Consider the following 16,097-nt stretch of genomic DNA (forward strand, 5'->3'; position numbering starts at 1 on the left):
CCTTTCCTTTACATGTTAATATGGGTATTTGTGCAAGGCTGGTACAACTCCATCATACTACACCTTCATCAGCACTACCTTTTGTTGGTGCTGTTTCTCTTTTATACATGCAAGTTCCAATTTAAACCTATAATCAATCAAGGCTATTTTAACAAGTAACAGATGATAAAATGCTTCCCAACATTATGTGGCAGGCTGTTGAAATTGTAGACAAGGGGTCATTTTTATTAGTTGCCGGAGATGGAATGTAAACCTGCATGTGGCAAATATTGCTGCTTTTTCAATTTCTTTTGTTTACTACTTTTAACAAGATGTACTGGATCTCTGCCACAAACATATCTTATTGTTTTAAAGTGGCAGATCTTCAGTGTCTGGTCTTGGGATAGTCCTGAGTTTGTTTTGCAGGGGCCTAAAGGAACTATGGACAAGTTCTATGTAAATGTATTGCATTACTTTCACATTTATCTTGATTAACAACATAAAGAGCTTATGAGTCAGACAGTAAAGACGACGAAGTGAAGCTGCTGATCTAACCTACACATGAATAAAGGTTTATGCTTGTCCACCTGGACTGCTGACATCTGACTTAGGGTTTTAGGTATGACCCACTTCCTTAGTGTCTTCCTTGAAAAATTATTTTAAAATATAATAAACAATTATTGATTCAATTAACCCTTTTTAAAATCTTTGTGAGAGACATAACAATACACCTAAACATTTGGAATGAATTGCCTGTTAAAGGGTTGCCAATAATTGCATCAGTTTTATGCAGTCTTAACCAGACAAAATCTAGGTCAAAAAGCAAAAAGAACAGGTAATTATCAAGTGATCCATCCCGTCGCCCATTTCCCCTCACCACAAAGGGATGCAGTGCTCAAGGTACAAATTGTAGTTACTCTACTAAAATCTGAACTCCAATCTCCTACCATAGTGCTCACATACACTCACAGCAAGTAGGTAGCCCTACACTAGCAGCAAGAGCAGTATTTGTCACATGGTAAATGAGTGGATCTAGGGTGCCGGAGGGCCAACTCAGCCTGGCTGGGTAGGGAGTTTTCCCAACAAAACTATATATTGGTGAGTCATCTTGAACGGGGAAAGAACCAAGCTTAAGGCTATTGCTGCCAGGGCCGGCCCCAGGCACCAGCCTACCAAGCATGTGCTTGGGGCGGCACCTGCAGTGGGGTGGCGCTCAGGGTTGGTTTTTGTTTTTGTTTTTTTTAAACATGGGGGCGCCCGGCAGCACTCCAGCCCAAAAGCGGGGTCCCGGCTGGGCTCGCCGCCCTCCTCGTGGCACTCCGGCCGGGGAGAGCAGGGCCACAGGCGGGCTCGGCACCCTCCCCTGCCGCGCTCCCCGCCGAGGGGTGGGGGGCAGCGGAAGGCTTTTTTGCCTGGGGTGGCAAAAAAGCCAGAGCCGGCCAGATTGGTGCCAGGTACCCAGAGACCAGTTCTCAGGGGCACCCTGCATGCAGCCCTGGGACTCAGGACCTCACCACACAGCAAGTCCTGCTTTTGCAGTGACTGGTTCCCGACTCCTCCAAAATGGCTTCTCCCCTCTCCAGTGCTTCCAAGGCAGGACATCTCGCTTCCTATTGATCAAGCTAGCTCTTCTTACCAGGCTTTTTTCCCCCTCAATCATTTGACTCTACCCCCCTTCCTTTTTCTCAGTCACTGCTCCTCCTCTTAGCAGGCATACTGGTGGCTATACAGGCACCCTGCTATCCTCCCTCAACCCAAGGTGTGCTCCTGCCTCTCCAAATAGTGTCTTTCCTCTCCTCCTTGGTTGCCTAGCAGACTGAGTCTGCCTTTGGCCCCCCTTCCTCCCAGGAACAGCATGCCTCTCCCTGAGTTACAAGCACAGCCAGCCAGGAACCAAGTAAGCTCCTTGGGGGTTACAGTGGGACTTTTGAGGTTTATTTAATCATATCCTTTTTAGAACATTGTAAATAGGTATTCCTTTTTAAAATATGAAGATAGTATCAAAAGCCTAGATATATCAAATATATGGCTTTCTTCCTACCCACAAGGCTTGCTACCCTGTGGTTTGACATGATTTGTTTCTGACAAATCCACATTGACTGTTATTTATCACATTATTTTTAGGTGCTTACAAATTGATTGTTTGTTTGCTCCATTATCTTTCTGGGCACTGAAGTTAAGATGACTGGTCTATAATTCCCTGCCTTGTCCTTTTCCCCCTTTTTATAGATAGGTACTATAGTTTCCCTTTTCCAGTCCTCTGGGATCTCTCCATTCTCCATCAATTCTCAAAGATAATGGCAAATGGCGCAGAGATCTCTTCAGCCAGTGCCCTAATTATTCTAGCATGTATTTAATCAGGCCCTGCCAATGTGAAGACATCTAACTTGTCTAATTAATTCTTAACTTGTTCTTTCCCTGTTTTAGCCGCAGATCCTACCCTACTTACCTTGATGTTCTCTATGTTCATCGTCCAATCACTGCTAACTTTTTTGGTGAAAACCGAAACAAAAAAGGCATTTAACACTTTGCCCATTGTTGTGTTTTCTGTTGTTGTCTTTCCTTCCTCATTGAGTAATGGGACTACCCTGTTCTTGGTCTTCCTCTTGCTTCTAATGTCTTTGTAAAATGTTTTCTAGTTACCCTTTATGTCCCTAGCTTGTTTAATCTTGTTTTGTGTCTTGGCCTTTCTAATTTTGTCCCTAGATGCTAGTGTTATTTTTTTATATTCATTATTCTAATTTGACCTAGTTTCCATTTTTTGAGTTTCAAGTCATTGAAGATCTCGTGGTTAAACCAGGGTGGTCTCTTAACGCACTTCCGATCTTTCCTACGCATTAGGGTAGTTTGGTTTTGTCCCCTTAATAATGTCTCTTTAAAAAAACTGCCAACTCTCCTGAAGTTTTTTTTTCCTCTTCGACTTTCTTCCCATGGGATCTTACCTACCAGTTCTGAGTTTGCTAAAGGCTGCCTTCTTGAAGTCTATTGTCTTTAATCTGTTGTTTTCCCTCCTACCATTCCTTAGAATCCTGAACTCATCATTTCATGATCATTTTTACTCAAGCTGCCTTCCACATTCAAATTCTCAACCAGTTCCTCGCTATTTGTCAGAATACAATCTAGACCAGCCTCCTCCAGCTGCTTTCTCAACCTTCTGCATTAAAACGTGGTTTCACCCACCTCTCCATGTTCTGGACTTATCTGGGGGCTTTTGTCACCTGCCCCATTAGGGTTGCCAGGTGTTCTATTTTTGACCAGAAAGTCTGGTCAAAAAGGGGACCTGTCAGTGTCCGGTCAAATGTACTGACTGAACACCAAAAGTCCAGTTACCGCAGGCAGGGGAGGGAGGCGCTAGGTCATCAACCAGCCCCTGCTCAGTAGCCCTTCTTCTTGGAACAGCAAAATGGGGAAGGGACGGGGGCAGAGAGGCTCACCAATTTAATATGTGCCTGGTTTTGAACAGTAGAAAGTAAGCAACTGCAATGCATGGTTATTTTTACTAGTGGACTTTTAAAAGCTCAGACTACTATTAACATGTTAATAGTATCAGTAAAAGGCTGCAGTCGGCTTTGTACCCGCCGCCACCAGAAGCACAAGGGTTTGTTTGGAGTACTCCATGCATTCAGCCAACGGTTCAAGCCAAAGCAATTTTTTTCATACATTTTGATCTACTAGAGGAGCCTGTGTAGCGCATTAAAATGCTTGGAATGTTGCTTTATTTCCTGTCATTTGCTGATTTAATTGAAATAATTAATAATGGGCCTTTTGTCCTATTTGTTGGGGTGAGTGCAGTGTTGTTGCTTTAAAAAAACACTTTTGCAATTCAAAGAAATTAGACTTTGGAGTTGGCAGTTTTCCACCACTGGTGTCAAGGGGTAATGTCTGATAGAGGCTTCCTAATAGTGAACTGTCAGCTTCTCCTTTCTGTTATTAACTTTATTTTCTGCTAGTATTGTTGGCCTTTATTTTTCTTTCTCGCTCTCTTTCTCCTGGCTCGAATTCCCTATCCTTTGCATAAACCGCACTCAGATGCCGAACATAAAGAGACCAAAGGAAGAGGCATTCTCTAAAACAAGAGTAAATGCAAAATAAAAGAAAAGCGTGTTACAGATTAGTGTCGATATATCAGTGAGCAGACAGCTCATGAAGGCTTCGTGGCAGCCAACACAAAAAGCATCGGAAGATTTGTAGTGATTGCTTATTGACGATTAGCTCGGATCCCATAGCAGTGATGTGAAAGGGAAAGTGGGAGTAGGATTTGCTGTACCAAATCAGATTGTTGGTCCAGCAGATTTGGTGTCCTATCTCTGGAAGTTACAAAAACCCGATACTTTGTAGGAAGCTGGAAAAAAAACAACAACACCCCACTCATAATACACTTACCCACTTGTTTACTAGTGTATGTGGAAGGGGGGACAAGAACAAACATCCAAGTGATCAGTTTACATCCTGAAGCATCTCCATGACATTATTATTGTAGCTGGCATGGCTACAAAAGTTAATAGGCATTGTATCTCCTCAGTTAAAAATGGAAAAGTCCTTAATGCCTATGCTCTTTACTCTCTCTTTAAAAAGTTATTACAAATGCATTAAGTAGATATGAGTTTGAGCCACAAAGCACAGACCCAGATCTGAGCTTCTCTGAAATGTTCAGAGACTGTGTTGAGACGCTTTTTTTTATAGATGCTGAAGCTGTTTGTATTATAATGCACCACATTGTTCCTGTAATTTAAATTCAGTTAACGAAGGAGAGTCATGTACTTGTACAACTGTAACACATGGAACTACTTTAGTTAAAGGTGTATATACTGTACAACTGTACTGTACTTAAGGGAGTATATATTATATAGTACTATTGGAACCACTTCTGTTGGTGATAGAGAGACAAGCTTTCAAGCGACACAGAGCTCGAAAACTTGTGTCTCTGACCAACAGAAGTTGGTCCAATAAAAGATATTATGTCACCGCTACTGGTCTCTCTAATATCTTGGGACCAGCCTACTACACTACATATAGTACTACTTTTAGATACATAGGCACAATTCCCATTGCAAAATTCTGCTTTGGTAAATCAGCTACCATTAGCTTTAATGGGAGTCACACCTGTCTAGGCAGAATTGATTTTATTGTAATAAATCCCCTGCAGTCTATGCCAGCAATGACTATTGCCCCACAGTTCAAAAGGTCGCCTCCTTATTAAAATATTATGTTAATGTCAATAAGACGTGGATTGACACCTCAGTGGTGGTGTGTATTGTGTTAATCATCTGCACACAGAGTAGGGCCCACTGAGAATGGAGGTGTAAGCATCTCAGTAGGAGGACCTGCAAGGATCCTATGAACTCATAACATGTCCCAAAGAGCTAGCACAAAATCAATGCCAAGGTCACAATGCCAAGTCTCTGTGATGCATTTATTTTTGTTTATTAAAAGCAAAAGTAATTATGAACCAAAAAAAGTAGTAGTTTTAAGTCTACATAAGTTTTGGGCAGACAGAGTCAAGGCTTCTCCACCCACCTTGAACTCATAGTTTGTTGTGCCTGATGTCTGGTGTGGGCAATAATGAGGCTCCAGGGAGTGATTTTGGAATGTAGTGATGAGCTTTAAGGTCCCAAACTTGCAAGCATTTATACATGTGTAATGTTATGCTCCTAAGTGCCACTCATATTAGTAAAGTTAAATACACATATAAGGTTTTGAAGGACCTGGGCTGAAATTCTGAATTAATATGCTGTTGATACAAGTCATCAGAATCTATTTTTGACACCTTCTTTTGTGTTTTTATTATACATACAAAATATACTTATATCTTCTATTTGCTACATATTAGTTTTTGATAGTGAGAATTAGCTCGCTAGGAAAATTATGTTTGGTACAATTTCCTTCTTAGCTAAATTCTTTCCTCTGTTTCTTCTACTCTGTGCAAAACTATTGAATCAAGAGTTTGATGTCTGGAATGTTTCAGGTTTATTAACTTCAACAGAACTAGTGTAATTGTGGCTTGAAAATCACATAGTTTAAAACATAAAAACCCAAACAAACCCAAAGTCAAGATCAATATACATTTCTATGAGTATTTTTAATCAAAGTTTTAAGTACAAAAAAGAAAATGTGCACAACACGTTACGAATAACACAATCACTTTTCCAGGTCCGAGGAACCCTGGAGAGAACACCATGTGAATTATATAAATTCAAGGAAAGCTTACATCAAGCGGCACTGAAACAATCTGAGATACACAGATGGAGAACACCTTGCTCTGTATAGCAGTTACAAGAATGAGCCATTCTTGCCAAAGCAATACAATATTGTACGTAGGTCTGTTTACCTTCCTTCTGCCTCCTTCCTCCTATCTGCTTGCTGTACCAGTGTGTAAGAGCAGAAGATGCAGAAGCATGATAATATGCAAGGTTGCTATGTTGTATTTAGAGTTCAGCACTCACAAAGAACTACCTAGTGAACTATTTTGATCCTTTTAAAGTTCCCTACAAAGACTAGGACAGAGGTGGCCACATTTTATTTGATACATGAGCTGCACAGCTCTCACAGATAGTTGTTCTGACTTGAAACTGTTCTAATGGTGCTGCTGCCTCCTCTCTACATACGCGGCTGCATTCAGCCATTGCCTGTTTGCTTCCCTATCCCAGTGTAACTCTTCCAGAGCTTTCCATACTTTTTTGGGGGGTAAACACTATTATTTCATCATTAGGCAGGGCCTACCAGCTGCCCGTGCTACTTCTTGGCATGTGATAACAGCCAGTGATAGGGCAATCTGTCAGCTATGGTGCGGGTTGCATTGTTCATATGACCATTTTCAGTACTGATGCTGATGACCGGTCTGTGTTGCCTTCCTGCTTATTGCTTCCTGCTCCTTGTTTCTGTTTGTTTCCTGGTTCCCGCTCCCTGAATTCAGTGTTCCATTTCCTGTTCTGTGTGTGGGAGTGTGCGCACATGTGTGTATGTACACATAGCGTTGCGTGTGTGCAGTTACGCTGAGCCTGCTGCTACATATCTGCCATTTGGACTGTTGCTGACTTAACTGGTTTAGGGTTTGACCACCTACCTGTGTGTCTTGCTTTGATTTCCTGGTGTTTGGGGCTACTGTTTGGGGTGCATCAGAATGCAACACAGCTGCCTTGTCTTTGCTACTTTTTGGCAAAGCTGATGGTAGGACAACCTGTCAACTACTATATGGACTGGATTGTTCTTGTGAACATTTTCAGTACTGCCCTGGGCCCATGGTAGAAAGTACTGGAGAGCTGTATTCTCTCCAGTGAGAGAGCAGGGAGAGCAACCCTGGACTAGGCCAACAGATTTCTTTTCCCATTTCAATAGGTGCATCCTCTTTGGCAGATCCTCTTGTTAGTTCTGTAGGGCCTTGTTTGTTCTGGTTACAGGAAATACATTGCAGTTATTTCTGAGAAGTATTGATAGTGTCATGCAGTCTCACAATAATCTTCTGAGCCATCACAGTATATGAAAAAGTTCCCCATACCCAAGATAACCATCCCTTTATACAGTCTTAATTCCATTGCAAATAGTGAACACTGTTCTCACTCAAATCTGTGGAGTTCATTTGTACTTTGGATGTTCAATTTCAGGCAGGCTACATGCTTTATAGCACTGCAGAGGGTGCTGGTACTATCGTTTGGCTAGACACTATAGTTCTGCATAATTCGCAGTTTTGTTCCCCATTCTTTGACTTTTTTAGGCTACTTAATCAGAGATCTCATGAGCAGCTGGTAGTAATAGCAACAAAAAGTCAACTTGCTCTTAGGCTGACCATATCTGGCTTCCATTCTGTACTTTCAAACTGTAGGCTCACCAGTCTCTCACACTGGTGGGTATCTGCTTACCCTGAATGATTGCAAAGCAGAAGCCATCAGACATTAGTTAGCCTGACAGTCAAAATGCAATGTGTAGTATTTCTAAGTAATGGAGATTTTAGAATAGGAAGTAGACTCAGCTCTACAGCCACCATCCAATAGGATGAAAGGGAGGGAGGGGAAAAAGAAACTAGTTGTGTTTTTTCACATTTGTCCTCACTTGTTCCCCACTCCTTACACATTATTGTATGTGAGCAGATTCACTTTTGGAAACATTTGGCTACACAATGGAGAACGCACCTGAATGCAAAAAAAAAATTGTTAGCCTGATTGTTTTTATTACAATGGATCCTAAGGGACGTGATAGAGATTATAGAAGAACCCTTGTTTCAAATCTCCCATCGAATATTGATAGCTAGAAACACTTGGGAATGACATTAATGAATATTTTTCATGATGAGACAGATCACTGGTTATAAGAAATGGCTGCAATAGATTCAGTAACATAGTAGCTTGACCATTAGTGACATAAATGTGTTGGTCCCACTCTGGTTTCCAGTGGGCATTTGCATATACCACAAAGTCACCACCGTCTGGCACAAATGGATGAATATGCTCGGGAATCACCCAGTTGAAAGTTGGCATTAAGGTGCATTGCAAAGCTGTATGTATAAGCTTGTGATGGAGTGTTCATTCCACACATCACCTGGGAGAGTTAAGGTGGCTGGGAAGGGCTAATTAACCTAGTAGACTGCACCTGGGAGAGAATTAGGCTGGCCAGGCAATCCCTATTAGAGGATGAATTTCAGCTGAGCAGGTATAGGCTGGTCTGATACAAAGCCAGCAAGCTGAGAACAGAATGGGTTGTAGGAGGAGTAGTCTACAGTCACTTCCTGGGAGGAGGAAAGTGTGTTTGGATTATAGATTGGCAAGAAACTGAAAGGAGTGAAATAGCAGAGGGAGCTCTACTGATAACCGGGGGTGGGGGCAGAGCGAGGGAAGAAGAGCAGGGAAATAGCAATGAGGTCTGGGGTAAGTGGACCATAGTTGCTGAACAGAGACCCTGTGCTGGAATCTGGAGTAATAGGCAGGCCAGGGTCCTCTACCTGCTCACTGAGGAAAGTAGCATTGTCTTGAATTAAAGGATGGCTTGGGATGGCAACTGGACAGTTGATCTGGAGAGACTTTGGTATTCTGGAAGGGGAAACATATAGTGACCTGGGCCAAGTCATGCAGAGGGGATATGCTGAGTCCCAGAGAGTAGGAGGGGCCACGGTGAGAGCAAACAATGGGGCATCAGATGTGGATGGAGCTAATCACCTGAATGGCCCGGAGGAGGCACCCTAGCAGTGAGTGAACCCCATTACAAAGCTACACATACAAGATTAGGCACATTGAAACTCTGTAAGCGTGGCATTTGTATCCCCTTGAAAGGGTAGCACAAAGCCCTCTGAGCTGGTGATTCCCCACTTCCTGCAGTAGTCCTGCACAGAGTGGGTAGGTAGGCTGAGTGGATGCTGCATGATGGGCTCCTACTGATGCCAAATAAACTGGCACAGAGGAGTGTATGGGTGGCAAATCAGAAGAAGGGCTTGACTGGACTATGTGGATTCAGCAGCCCTCACGCTGAAAAGAACAAAGGCACTGGTCACTATCCTAGCCCATAACCTGCAATGGTCACTGCAAGGGGTTCCTATCTCCATTTCCCACAAAAAGGGTGAGTTTCACCCCTGGAAAGTAAAACAGTTGGGGTGGGGGAACCTTCTAGTCCTGTGATTTACACCCTGTGCAATGCCCTTTAGCTCAACGGTATAGCACTTGGGTAAATGAGACCAGAATATGACCCTCAGCAGATAAGATGCACACACAATGGTAAATATAAATGCATTTGTTATAAAGAGTGCCCTTGAACACATTCTTTCACCCCAGGCTTTACTTTATTGAAATTCTTCCTAACAGGCCCTTTGAGAATGGACTGTAAAGTCATCTAAACACATTGTTACTTTGAATAGTCTTTAAAAGAAGATGACTAGCTAATCCTTGTAGTAAGTCTATTTCTGGACACAGGAATGAAAACAATATCACTTGATTGCTAGTCTTCTAACTTAATGAGCTGACATTTTAAAGAAAGCCACTTTAGTGGTGCATAGTGTTTTATTACATTAATTAAATGTCTGATCAGAGATGCCAAATTCTTGGTTACTGCTTTAGGTAGCAACAAATGGATAATAGAGGCTTTTTTCCTCCTGACATTATAGGAAAAAGAAAACACAGCGTTTGTGCTCTTGAAGAGAAAACAAATTTTGGAGATGGGGTGGGGTCAAAGTATATGATCAGATGGGAACCTCTATCCATATCATGTGTCCCATGAACAATTCTAGTTGTTAACTGTGAAGTGGAGATGACAAGTTCTATGCTAGTTTCAATGTGAACAGGACACACTTCTAGGCTGGGAATCTGCAAAGGTGCCCAAGGAAATTAGGCTCTGATGTGCCACTTCATTTCTATGGGAACTGAGTGCCTGGTTCCTTTGAAAATCCAAATAAAGGAATCCCCAAGGTACCATGTATATTTACTTAAAAGCATAGAAATCTAAAACAACTAACTACTGAACTAACCATGTGGCGTTTCCTTTCCCACGGGATCGCTTTAAAACTGGAACAAGCCTATAGTTAAGTGACAATATCCAAGGGCAGTTAGATCCACTTGTGTGTGAGGCAATATACTGTATGGACCTGATTTTGAAAGGAACTTCTATTCAGCTCCCCATTTTGTGCCTGCAAATTCAAAGGTTTCACCAAAGTTATTTGCAACCAAACAGTTTGACATCTAAGTGATTACACTTGCACTTACAAAACTGCAGGCACAAAATGGAAAGTTGCTTTTAACAGGGCCATTGTAGGAGCAATAATGGGTTTGGGAATATTTGATCAGACCAGCCAGCTACCATACTGACCATCCTTTGAACTCACAGCCAAACATAGGATGATGTCATGTTGGCCTGAGACAATATATAGTACATCCATAGATTGAGGGGGTAGGGTGGAGGGAGGAGAGAGAGGTTGTTTATGTAAACACACACTGGGTCAATTCAAGTTGATGTCCAATCCAGAATTTCCCCCAAGCTGTGAATGGCTGGAAGAATATTCCAAGAAATTTCTGCTGGTCTTCTCTTTGTAAATAATCTGAAATGTGTCCTTTTGCTGTTCTGATATGCATCAGACCCTTCCTTTTATGTAGAGTCTGATGCATAACAAACAATGGTAATAAAAAAGTAGCTCTGGCATTCTGGGATCCCTGGTCTTCAGATACTGGTCACCCAACTGCATTAATTGAACATGCTGATAGTTTATCTCTTTCTCATCAGACACTTCATAACCCAGACCTACCACTTTCTTTTCATGGCTGTTGGACTATCTGAGATTCCTTCATGTTACAGTGACTAAGTGGCACGCAGATCAAACCCCATCTCCTCTTCCTGTAGGCATAGACAACGATGGGCAAAAGCAGCATATATGAAGTTGTGTGCCCCTACACCAGTGATTCTCAAACTTTTGTACTGGTGATCCCTTTCAGATAGCAAGCCTCTGAGTGTGACCCCCCCCCCTTATAAATTAAAAACACTTTTTAATATATTTAACACCATTATAAATGCTGGAGGCAAAGCGGGGTTTGGGGTGGAGGCTGACAGCTTGTGACCCGCCCTGCATAATAACCTCACAACCCCCTAAGGGGTCCTGACCCCCAGTTTGAGAACCCCTGCTCTACATAAACAAAAAAAAAGGATATCTTTGAACAAAGTTCTGATTTATGCTTTACTTATCAATGGAACATACTCCTTACCCTCTCAGTTTGGTCATGAGTTTCCTGTCACTCGGGCAGAGACCGGTAGGAGATCATTCCCTTCCCCCCACGGTACTCTGAGGAACTCACATTTCCACAGACTAGCTTCTTACTAACTGTGGAATAGACTAAAATAATTCTATGGGGACTCCTGCTGCAGAACAGCAGGACTTTATTTAGAGTGGAGATGCTACCACCCCTACTCCTCATGCTAAATAAACTTCAAGCACAACTGGAAGGTAACTTCACTTGACTATTACAACACACAAAGGGGGCAAGAGTAACAGCAGAGTGAAAATGGTAGTGACAATTAAATAATGAGCATGGCCTCAAGGGCATTGATCAGAATAACAAGGTAGCTGCCCTGTCAGTCATCAACACCTTGCTTAAGCCTCAAATTGGTACAGCCTACTGCCCCTTCACACCTCTACCTATTGTAGCGTCACAAACTCAAATAAGGGCCAGTTTCCATCACCACCTCCTATAGGTCTGGAGCTGTAGCTTGACGCTACTCTACTGGCACAAGACCCTTTAGCAGCAGTCAATCTGAAACCTGTTGTGTGACAGTACTAATAGCAGTGTTACAACAGCAAAGAGAAGACCTTTGATAGAACAGATGAGTCAGCAGTGATTTTGCATTAGGCATTGACTGACAACTCCCATCTATAGAGGCCCTCACCAGATAAAGTTCCAGTGTTAGTCTCTGTGCAGCAATGTGATATTTTCACTCTAGAAAGCAGCATGTCTTATATTGATCTAACTGCAGTTTGCTTGATAAATAAAAATAGCTCTTTTCAAACAAATCAAGTGTCATTTGACATGCTGACTGTTTAATATTTTGCCACCTGCAAAGCTGAATTTTTTTGGCCCATTAATGGCCACTTTAATAAAGAAAATGACATCCGAGTAATGAATGCACTATGCAAGCGGTTTATGGGTATCGATACCAGATTAATTCCTGAAGAGTGGAAACACATAAACCATAGCTTCTGCTTCTCCCATGACAGTGAATTTCTGGGAGCTGTGAAAATGGCTTCAAGCTAAGAACTGTGATTTGTAACCTACATGTGATGTGTTGGTTAATTTCATATAAGACAGTGTGCATTTATGGAAGAAAAGTCATGTCCAAGGATTCCTGGTTTAAACACATAATGCGGGACAGGAGGGTAAGTCCACTCTTGTCCCCTTAGCTAGGAACGTGTTGCATGGTAATATATGAACTAGCTACACCTTTCTCCACAGTGTTATTAAAGTATAAAGTTCATGACTTTAACTTCTGAAGAAGAAATTATTTGCATCCAGTTCGAAGAATGTCTGCTACTTGTTTTCCCAAATACGCCTTCCAGGGTTTCACCAGACTGTTCATATTCACGAGGAGTTTGCTGGTCCTTGAGTCCTCCTGACCTGCTATCAGGTAGTCTGTTCCTGGTTAAAAAAATAATTACTTAAATAAATAAAACAGGAGTATATACTTAATATCTGCACTCCCCAGGGAGTCAGGATCTTGCACCATAGCTAGCTTCAGCCTGTTTTTAAAATGATTATTCTAGGTTGTTTGCATACAGTTTTATGTGCATTCATTTTCTGTGCACTAATTCCTCTGTACACCCGCAATACATTCTAACATGCATGTGCACATATTAGGGTTTGTGTGTGAAGGTTCTATTTGTCCCAAGGGGTTTAACTCTTTCAAAATCTAACACTTGCACCAGCAAGTGATTGGGCTTGATTCTGATCTCCCTGACAGTTTTTTTGTTGTGGTGGTGTTTGGGGTTTGTTTTTGTCTTTACACCAATTTAACTCCATAGGTTTCAGTGGAACTACTCCTTCTTTGCACAGGTATAAGTGACAGCAGAATCAGGTCTTGCCGGGTGTGGGCTGGTTTTGAATGTGAGAATTCTAAAGCATCCCTGTTAGATTATCATCTGCACACGCAACTGCTAGTGCACAGAAAATGTGTGCGCAGATATTAGTTCATGCACAATTGTACACCTTCAAGGAAAGGCCAGATTGAGGTGCCACTGAAAATCAGGATGTTTTGCATTAAACACAGGTGGGTTTTTTTCGTGTATTATATCCGGTATGATACGTAAAATTCCCTTACTGTTCAGAGGCCTTTGTAACAGCTAAGCACCTTGGGGCAGGTTATGGAGGGAGCTGTCCCCCTCTGAAGTTTTCTTGATTTTGTTGGTTTAATAGCACAAAACACAAGCAGAAGGTGCAAATTCTTTAAAACACAACGAAGAAACATCCCCCAACTGAAAAGGATGGCTAGATTTTGGCTGGCAATTTACAGTCTTATTTTCAGCAACGTGTGAGTGTTCCTATCCATATGTCTGGTGTGTGTGCATTTCTTATTGAGTATCCATTGTCTGCTGTGTCTTGTTTCTCTTTTGCGTTTGTGCCTTATTTCATATGGCTGTTGTATGGTATCTGGTTGCTTGTGTATTTGTGTCATGTGTATGTGATTGCTTGATTTTTAATTGAAATGAAGCTTGGACATCCAACCTGGGGAGCTTGGGGCGGTGGGAGATTGGCAGCCTTTCTAGATCCATCCTGTTAATATCCAAAGTTTAATTCTTCGGGTTCAGTGTGTGGAACAAAACTTCTGGATGATAGACAAAGGGGGGTGCGGGGGGAAAGGTACAGATCTTGCCCTCCCTCCCCTATCATAGCTGAAACCTGCAGCAACAGAAAGACCACATTGTCAGTCAGTATTTTCTGGTGAGGAACAAAGTAAACACCATTATTAAAGCGCCTGAGCTGAGGCAGCGTTTCGATTGGCTGGTGAGCAGTCTAAAGGGCTAGATTAATCTGTGTGCGCCACACAGATTAGCTGAAATGGCTGTTTGACATGACAACTGCCAGCTCTGTATTCTTCTGGTACAACAATGCACATTCTCCTCACACAATAAGGATCTTTAACAGCAGCTCAGACAACTCCAGGAAATGTAACCACCACATCCCCATAGGATTAGAGGCATAACCACAGAGGTGAGACACTCTACTGTGATCAGTTCATTAGCAAGACACAGATACTGCTAATGATTTATTACTCAAGCAGACAAACCCCACTCTTATACTATAAAATTTATTAAAAACACAGGGCCGAATCCCCTAACACCCCCAAGTATGTGTAGTGGTGAAAGGGGATTCTGAGGGATTATACATTCTCTATGTACCCTACTCAGCAGCCCTGCAATTTCAGAAGAGGCTACTGTTGCAACCCCGCTCCCTAAGAAAGACTGAGGCTAATGGCTATGGGAGTCACTGGCCTTGTCTCACTCCTCCCTTCCCCCAAATCCTGCTGTGCAACCCCTTGCACAGTGAAAGCTCACCAATTTCGTTGCAGGCAGAGCCCTCCACAGCCCTGGTAGGGGAAAGAGAGGACCGTCTTTACCCCAAAATTATACTTCTTCAGTCTTTACAAATCCTGAGGTTTCCTATGCTTTTTAAAAAAAATGCTAGTTCATGTGCAAAGCAGAGGGCAGCTCAATAGTTTATTCTGGCTAGGAGTTACTAATATGGAAAGCAGGGGGGGTCTTTCTTTAGTCTCCATATAGCAAATCCATTCGGTAGCTCCATAAGTAAAGTTTTATGATTAAACTCTAAAGGCCATGAGATTAAATATGGACTTCCTGTCGTCAGCCAGGGAAGAACATACAATACAATGCTGCAGAGACGATTGGGCAGGAAGCCAGACCACCCTGCACAGCAGAAAGCCCTGCTGACGACAGTGGCAGTTTGGACTGGCATTGGTGGCTGCTGCTTACCCCTTACTCCAGCTTTTTTGCCACCCCAAGCGGCGAAGCGGGAAAAAAAAATACAAAAAATCCGCGATCAACGGCAGCTCTACCACACCACTTTATTCTTCGGCGGCAATTCGGCAGCGGGCCCTTCCCTCCGGGAGGGACTGAGGGACCTGCCGCCGAATTGCCGCCGAAGACCCGGACATGCCGCCCCTTTCCATTGGTCGCCCCAAGCACCTGCTTCCTTCGCTGGTGCCTAGGGTTACCATCCGTCCGTATTTCCCCGGACATGTCCGGATTTTGCGTCTCTAAATAGCCGTCCGGGAGGAATTGGTAACATGGTTAAAATGTCCGGGGAGGTTTTCTCCCTCCCTCCCTTCCATGCAGAGTGTGGCTGCTGATTGGGCGGCTAGGCCGATTGACCCACTCCCATTGGCCTCCAGCAGCCAGAGCCCTCCCCTGCTCCCCCCTCCCTCTCTCTGTAGTCCTGTGTAACACACAAACCGACCCACGTGGAGCCAGAATGGTAAGAGGAGTGGGGGGGGCAGTCAGGGAGCGGGGGAGTGTTGGATGGGTCCCCAGCCTCCACCTGCCACCCCCCCCGCACGTCCCCCCCTCCGTGGGTCCCCCCGTCCCTGTCTGCCTCTCGCTTGTCTGGGTGTACTGCCAGAGCCAGCAGCAACTGCTGTCTGCTGCCCCC

The 16,097-nt window shown here is 43.1% G+C and overlaps 1 protein-coding gene across 3 annotated transcripts in view; it reads right to left on the bottom strand.

Annotated features, from left to right (window-relative positions):
• Nucleotides 1-12,453: 12,453 nt before the first annotated feature.
• The window catches only part of LOC101947474 (netrin-4-like), a 70,324-nt gene continuing 66,680 nt past the window's right edge, over nucleotides 12,454-16,097 (bottom strand). For 2 of the 3 annotated variants that reach the window (XM_005288428.5, XM_008168023.4), the window contains one exon: nucleotides 12,454-13,073. In XM_005288428.5, the coding sequence (XP_005288485.1) occupies nucleotides 12,937-13,073 (137 nt within the window). In that variant the 3' untranslated portion in view covers nucleotides 12,454-12,936. Of the gene's footprint in view, nucleotides 13,074-14,145; nucleotides 14,331-16,097 lie in introns of those variants that run through there. The other variant, XM_042849845.2, reaches the window with a different exon arrangement.

Source organism: Chrysemys picta, chromosome 7, assembly GCF_011386835.1.
Source record: "Chrysemys picta bellii isolate R12L10 chromosome 7, ASM1138683v2, whole genome shotgun sequence".
NCBI lineage: Eukaryota > Metazoa > Chordata > Testudines > Emydidae > Chrysemys > Chrysemys picta.